Source organism: Corvus brachyrhynchos, unplaced genomic scaffold (genome assembly GCF_000691975.1).
Source record: "Corvus brachyrhynchos isolate BGI_N302 unplaced genomic scaffold, ASM69197v1 scaffold19, whole genome shotgun sequence".
In the NCBI taxonomy this organism is placed as follows: domain Eukaryota; kingdom Metazoa; phylum Chordata; class Aves; order Passeriformes; family Corvidae; genus Corvus; species Corvus brachyrhynchos.
The window spans coordinates 352,679-359,706 of NW_008246061.1; the positions used below are offsets into that span (position 1 = coordinate 352,679).

The following is a 7,028-nucleotide window of genomic DNA, read 5'->3' on the forward strand; positions in this document are numbered from 1 at the left end:
CTGCCGTCACCGAGCAGGTAAGGGGGGACCCCTCCAGAAGTGGGGTCCCGGGGGGCGTGACATGGTCCCTCCCCGGGCTGTCCCCTGCCGCTGACATCGCGGCCGTGTCCCCCAGCTGATGTACATGCACTGGATGAACACCATGGTGGGCTACTGCGGCCCCTTCAAGTATGAGAGCGAGTACTGCCAGAAGCTGCGGAACTACCTGGAGGCCAATCTGGCCTGGATGGAGGAGCAGATGGCAAAGGGGCAGGACCCCGAGTACTGGCACCAGGTGAGGATGGGGTACCCCCACCCCGGGGACCCCCCCTGTATCCTCCTGGGGCTTTAATCCAGAGGAGAGGGCAGGGCAGCAAGATGTCCTGGCCGAGCTCCAGGTGGGATGACAGGGATGTGGTCATCCTCCTTCCTGGGGTGACTAGACGTGACTCGTGACTTTCTCCCGGCCACAGCCTCGCATGCTGCAGTTGGGGTGCACAGGGGGCGGCTTTGTCACCCTCGGCCCTGGGTGCTGAGTCATGACCTTGCTGATGGTGACACTTCCCCCCTGTGCCTCTGCAGCGGCACTGAGACCCAGCTGGTCTGCTCTGTCTCTTGGGGGAATGAGGGAGCCTGTCCCCAAAACCTCTCAGCCTGCCTCCTGGCAGGAGCCAGGTGCCAGCTCTTTCCCCTGTCCCCAGGTGCGCCTGGCCTTGCTGCAGCTGAAAGGGCTGGAGGACAGCTACAATGGACGCCTGGACTTCCCCAGGGACAGGATCCCCCTGGCACCCTTTGGCTTCCTGTAAGCTCCTTCTCGGAGGTGGTGGAGAGTGGGGGATGGTTGTCCCAGGGTTTGGAGTGCTGTGGGAACAATTCCTGCATGTGTGGGAACAGCCAGTTCTGCTCGCAGTCCATCTTGTCCACCTTTTCTGGGCACTTGTCTTCTGCTGCTGGGGCAGGACGGAGCCAAGGCAGGTTGTTCCCCACACCATGGGCTGGGTGGTGGGTTCCCCCCACAGCCCCTGCCTCAGTTTCCCCATTGCTGTGCTCCCCCTTTCTTCCCTCCTCATGCTACCAGGGTGCTCCCAGCACCAGTGCCTGCACTGGGGTGGGGTGGAGATGGACAGACAGAGAGCTCTGAGCCAGCTCAGCTCCAGGGCTGGGGCGTCCCTCACCTGACATCTTAGGCCTTGCTTCCCTGCAGGCTGCTGCAGTTGGGGGGTGACCTGGAGGACCTGGAGTCTGCCCTGAACCACTCCTCCCCGCAGCGTGTCCTGGGCTCGGGCTCCTGCTCGGCCCTCGTGAAGCTGCTGCCGGGCCACCGGGATCTGCTGGTGGCCCACGACACCTGGACCTCCTACCAGGCCATGCTGCGCATCATCAAGAAGTACACGCTGCCCTTCCGCGCCTCGGCCGGCGGTGCGTGGGCTGGGCTGGGGGAGCTGCACCTCACAAGCCCCTCCTGATGCCTCTGCATCCTCCCTCCAGGCAAGTCTCAGATCCCTGGGAGCGTCCAGGTGTTCTCCTCCTACCCTGGCACCATCTTCTCCGTGGATGACTTCTACATCCTCAGCAGTGGGTTGGTGAGTGGGTCTGGTCCTCAGGGACCTCTCCTTGTCCCTGCTGCCCTCCCCATCACTCCCTCCCCTGCAGGTAGCACTGGAGACCACCATTGGGAACAACAACCCGGCCCTCTGGAAGTACCTGGACCCCCGGGGCAGCGTCCTGGAGTGGCTGAGGAACATCGTGGCCAACAGGCTGGCCCGCAGCGGGCCCGAGTGGGCCGCGGTCTTCCGACGCTTCAACAGCGGCACGTGAGTGGGGTGGGATGGGGCCTGGGAACTGGTCCTGGAGGGGTGGGATCGGATAGAGGGTGCCCAGGCTGCCAGAGGGATGCGTTCCTTGTTCTCCGTGCCAGGTACAACAACCAGTGGATGGTGGTGGACTACAATGCCTTCACACCAGGCAGAGCGAGCCCAGCACCGGGTGTGCTGACAGTGCTGGAGCAGATCCCGTGAGTGGCTCCTGAGCCCCTGCTGTCTCCTCTCTCATCCCTGTGGGTTTGGGGAGGGTGGGGCCTGCCCCAGCCCAGTGGGTGGTCACAGGGCGACGGGGTGTGTCTGTGGCTGAAGGCTCTGGGGATGCTGGTACTGAAGTGATGGGTGACCCCCAGGATGTGTTCCCCCCAGCCCAGCATGTCCCCCACTGTCCCCAGTGTCTTTTTCCCTCTCTGCTCTGACCAGTGCTCTTCCTCCCAGCGCAGGGGCCTGGTGGTGGTGGCCGATCAGACAGAGCTGCTGTACCAGCAGGGCTACTGGGCCAGCTACAACGTGCCGTGAGTGCCATCACTCCCCACAGCCTGCCCTGTAACGAGGGGCAGCAGTGCTGGCCTTGCACCTGCTTGGTGCCAACTTGCTGTTTGCCCCCACCCCAGGTACTTTGAGGAGATCTTCAACGCCAGCGGGAACCTGGAGCTGGTGAGGAAATACGGGGACTGGTTCACCTACGACAAGAACCCGCGTGCCCAGATCTTCCGCCGGAACCAGACGCTGGTCCACGACCTTGACTCCATGATCCGCCTGATGCGGTGCGTGCTGGGGACGCCCAAACCCGCCTGTTCCACCAAGGAATTTTCTGTGATCCATAGATTTTTCCCATGTCTTCACCGTGGCTCTCTCCTGGCCCTTCTGCAGGTCCAACAACTACCTGCAGGACCCGCTGTCGTGGTGCAGGGGCTGTGACCCCCCCCAGCCTGCTGAGAATGCCATCTCCGCCCGCTCCGACCTCAACCCTTCCAACGGCACCTACCCCTTCCCTGCCCTGCGCCAGCGCTGCCACGGCGGCATCGACATGAAGGTGTGGGAGCCAGGCAGCCCTGGGGGTCTCCTCCCTGGGGGTGCACCCCCCAGCAGCTCTCCCGGGCTGTGCAGCCCGTTCCTGGTGCTGACTCGCTGCCCTGCTTTGTGTCCCCATCTCCAGGTCACCTCCTCGGCCATGGTCCCCACCTTCGGGCTGGTGGCGGTCAGCGGCCCCGCCTGGGACGACGTGCCCCCCTTCCGCTGGAGCGCGTCCCCCTGCAGCTCCCTGCTCCACATGGGCCACCCCGACCTCTGGACCTTCCCCCCAGTCAAGGTCCACTGGGACTGAGCAGGCACTGCCGGGCTGGTCCTGTCTGTCCGTCCGTGGGCGTCTGTCCTGTGGGGGATCCCTCTGTGGGGGCAGCTGGGTGTGGGCGGGTCTCAGCTCTGTCATACACCCAGCCCCCCGCTCTTTCTGCCTCTCAGGGTCCCGGCTGTGCTGCACAAGGGGCCAAGCCCAGCGTATCCCCTCCCTGCCATGGGGCTCTCCAATCCCAGGCCCTTTCCCTGGGTGCTGATGCCTGGTTTGGGGGGGCTCTTCCCAGAAAAGGGGGGTCCTGGGAGGCTGGGGCTCGCCCTCAGGGTGGAGAAGAGGGGCGTGAACTGGTTTGGCTGTGGCGAATAAAGTGCTCTGTGCTGGTGGCTGTGCTTTGCTCTCTGCTGAGATTCTTTGGTGGCTTGGATTAGGGTTGGGCTCTCGCAGGGGTCTTGCCCCCTCCCCATTAACAGGGCGATCTGCTTCTCTGCTGGTGGGAGGGTGTATGGCCAGTGAGGCCGGGTCTTTTGGGGTGCAGGCTGTGAAGGGTTCTCTGCTGCTGGGATGGGGGAGCCCCACCGCTCACCCCCCAGGAGGGGGAGGCCATCCTCATGCCTTTTGTCTTCCTTTCCTCTGGCACCTGTGTGTCCCCATCCCCAAAACCCGCGGTGCAAAATCCTCTTAGGCAGCTCCCTTGATCCGCTCTGCCTCGTTAGGAATAACGAGGTCATTACTGGGGGATTAATGAGCGGTGGCTCGGCAGCGCTTTGAAGGTGCCAGGTTCCCACCGGGGCTGGGGCTCCCTGGGGGCGGCGGGGGGGTGGGAGGGAGCAGGTCTGGGCTATTGGGGTGCTGGCACCACAGAGGCTGGGCTGGGTGCCCTGGGGGAGGTGGGGTGTCCATACCCCACTGTGCTGGGATAGGTTGCAGGTAAGGTGGGAGTGGCAGAGCCCATGTCCCCTGGTGTCTCCATGGTGTGTGGGTTACTGTGGAAGAGGGGGCTGCTTTTAGGGTCCACGTGCCTCAGCTTCCCCAGACAGATCACCACCACTGGGTGAGAGAGCAGCAAGGAGGAACGGGGCGTGCTGGAAATGCTACAGTGTTGCTGATTCCCTTTTTTTATTTCCTTAAAAGTGGAAAAATAAGCAGAATGTTGTTAAATATCATCCCAGCTGCTGCCACAGTGTCACCCAGTGACCCTGGCTGAGGGAAGTGACCAGGTGACGGCCTGGCATGCCTTCCTCAGGGCAGGGATGGAGCCAAAGGGGAGCAGAAGAGGGACAGGGAGGTGGGTGCAGGGTGGAAAGGGACCCTGGAGCACTCCAGGGCTGAGCTGAAATGTGGTGTCCTCCCCAAGGGCGTCTCCAGCCTCATCCCTGTGAGCTGGGGGAGGTTCTTGCATCTCTTTCTTAGCTCCTGCCACCGTCCCATCCTCTCTCTGCCTGCTGTGGGGTGGGGGTGGGGGGGGGGTGCTCCAAAGGCCCCCAGAGGGACTGGAGCTGTGCCCCCCCGGTACCCCCATTCAAGAGCTCCTCCTCATTCCCACCTTTCCAGTCCCCTGTGTCCCAAAAGCAGCGTGACTCTGTGCAGAGGTGCTGTGCTCTGTGCTGTTCACCCGGGAGCCCAGTGATGATGTGGGAAGCAGCAATGTTTTGTTGCCACCAAACACCAGCTTCGTCTGCTCCAGAGCTCTGCCCCTGCTCGGTGCCTGTCAGCAGTGGTGCTCTGGGGAATTTTGCAACACAGTTTGGGTCAGGGGACCGAAATCCCGTATTCTGGTTTCACTGCTGTCTGCCTGGCCCTGGGCCAGAACTGGGCACAGTGTGGGGCTCTCAGTGCACCCAGTTTGGAGTGTTTGGTTCCAGTGCAGTGTCCCCCCTTCGGGACTCCTTGTGCCCTCTGCTTCCAGGCTGCTCCCACTTGGCCAGAGGAACAGAGGAACCTTCTGCAGCTGCGGGGCTGTGAGCCAGGGCTGGGCCTTCTTCCAAATCCCACCTTCTTCCTCCTTGCCTGCTGTGGACGGAACCAGCCCCTCAGAGCAGAGGTAGGACTTTTACCCTGGGGGTGTCACCAGGGCTGGGTGACAAGGACGGGTCCCAGAGGAAAGGAGGGGGCTCTGCTTTGCCTGGGGGCTGCTGGACCTTGGGTCTGGGCCAGGCTCTGGCTGGGTCACTTGGGACAGCCCCTCTCCACGGGGTGACCTGCGTCCACAGGGTGCCCAGCCTGGCACTGCCAGCTGGAGCTGGGGGGGGGCCTCATCTCGGGGGTCTCCCCCAGCTGGAGGGGCTGAGCCTCCCTGAGATGTGAAGCTTGGAGAGGATCCAAGGGCTGCCGTGGGTGGGGGCTTAGCAGGGTGGGCAGAGGGATGTGATGGCTCATTTGGAGGCAGTGAGGGGTGTCTTGGCTGGGGATTTGGGGGGTGCAGGCTGCCCTGGCTACACCAGGGGTTCAGAGGCAAAATCCTAAAATCTGCTGGTATGAGTTTTTGGCCAGACCTGATAATATCCAGTGCAAACCCTTGCGGGTCCCCAAAGTAATTTGGGAGCTGCCTCTCCTCTTCCCCCATCTCCTGGGAGCCCACATCCCGTCTCCTGGGCATGTGAAAGCTGCCAGGATCTGGCTGGCGGGGCCACACGTGTTTGTCCCCGCCGCGTCACCCTGCAGCGTGCCCGGCCATGGCTGGGCGCCTTCGGCACCAGTCCAGCCCCGCGGCTGTAAAACCCACCCAGCGCTGAGCAAGCAGCGGGGCCGGGGCAATGTCTGACCCCTGCCCCTTGGCCAGCTGCGTGGCTGAGCACGGGGACGTGGGGACACCGGCACGGCCTCTCCGACGTCACCTGTCCCTTTTGTGTCCCGCAGACTCGGCGGTGGGTGAGGACACTCAGTGGGGTCCCACGGGACACCAGGTAATCCCCGCCTGGGTTGCAGGACAGGGTTCGCACGGGGCGCCTGGGGACACCGGGGGTGTGGGGACCGGCGGGATGGAGGAGGGGGCGGCACAGCCTGTCCCGGGGATCTCCCACGGAGAGCCCGTCGGTGCTGCTGCATCCTAGAGATGGGAGGGAAAGCTGGGGACAGCCCTGTCCCTCCCGAGGAGCTCCTCTGCTCTGCCCCGAGCCCGCAATGGGCATCGGGGCTGAGGGGGGGGGACCCGTGGGGAGCAGCTGGTGACTCCAGCACCTCTCCCCAGCAGAACATCCGTTGTCAGGCCATGGCAGCCCAGCCAGTCGGGGGCCAGAAGCCCTTTCACGTCGTCTCGCCCGTTCTGGAGAGCCTGCCCCTCTCCAAGGCCGTGGGCACCAAGGTCTTCATGAAGCTGGAAAACGTCCAGCCCTCGGGCTCCTTCAAGATCCGGGGCATCGGGCACCTCTGCCAGGATGTGAGTGTGGGCATGGTGTGTGCAGGGGGCTGCTCCTGCCCTCATGGGGGGCACAGGGGGGGGACGCAGCCGTCCCCTTCCCTCTTTCTCTCCTGCCTTTCAGGCTGCCAGGAAGGGCTGCCGCCACTTCGTCTGCTCCTCAGGTAACTCCATCCCGAGCCGGGGGGGTACTCCTGAGGAATCTGGGGATGTCCAGGGGGTCGAGCCCTGCCTGGCCCCTCACTCTCCACAGGGGGAAACGCGGGGCTGGCAGCAGCGTACGCAGCCAGGAAGCTGGGGCTGCCCATCACCGTGGTGGTCCCCAGCAGCAGCGGCCCCACCCCCGTGTGCAAACTGGAGGAACTGGGGGCGACAGTCGAGGTCTACGGCAAGGTACCCCCAAAACTGGCGTCTGGGGGGTCCAGAGGGGGCTGAGCTCAGCCTGCTCATCAGTGCTTGGCAAACCCCATGCCAAAATGTCCCCCTCCTGCATCCCCTGCACCCCGGCATCACAGCAGGGTCAGCCTGGGAACCCTCACCCGTTCTGGTGTCCCCCAGCCCCGCAGTGACCAGAGAC

The 7,028-nt window shown here is 63.9% G+C and overlaps 2 protein-coding genes across 3 annotated transcripts in view; both read left to right on the forward strand.

Moving 5' to 3' along the window:
* Positions 1-6: 6 nt before the first annotated feature.
* Positions 7-3,486, forward strand: PLBD2 (phospholipase B domain containing 2). Its single transcript, XM_017746531.1, has 11 exons — positions 7-17; positions 116-274; positions 681-781; positions 1,184-1,398; positions 1,468-1,562; positions 1,633-1,793; positions 1,898-1,993; positions 2,243-2,314; positions 2,414-2,566; positions 2,673-2,835; positions 2,959-3,486. The coding sequence occupies exons 2-11, from the start codon at positions 119-121 to the stop codon at positions 3,124-3,126; spliced, it is 1,380 nt and encodes a 459-aa protein (XP_017602020.1). The 5' UTR covers positions 7-17; positions 116-118; the 3' UTR covers positions 3,127-3,486.
* A 441-nt stretch (positions 3,487-3,927) lies between these two features.
* The window catches only part of SDSL (serine dehydratase like), a 3,817-nt gene continuing 716 nt past the window's right edge, over positions 3,928-7,028 (forward strand). Inside the window, exons 1-5 of one of the 2 annotated variants that reach the window (XM_017746532.1) lie at positions 3,928-5,137; positions 5,953-5,999; positions 6,284-6,472; positions 6,576-6,615; positions 6,705-6,844. In XM_017746532.1, coding sequence (XP_017602021.1) covers positions 6,305-6,472; positions 6,576-6,615; positions 6,705-6,844 — 348 coding nt within the window. In that variant the 5' untranslated portion in view covers positions 3,928-5,137; positions 5,953-5,999; positions 6,284-6,304. The remainder of the gene's footprint in view (positions 5,138-5,952; positions 6,000-6,283; positions 6,473-6,575; positions 6,616-6,704; positions 6,845-7,028) is intronic. The other variant, XM_008642952.2, reaches the window with a different exon arrangement.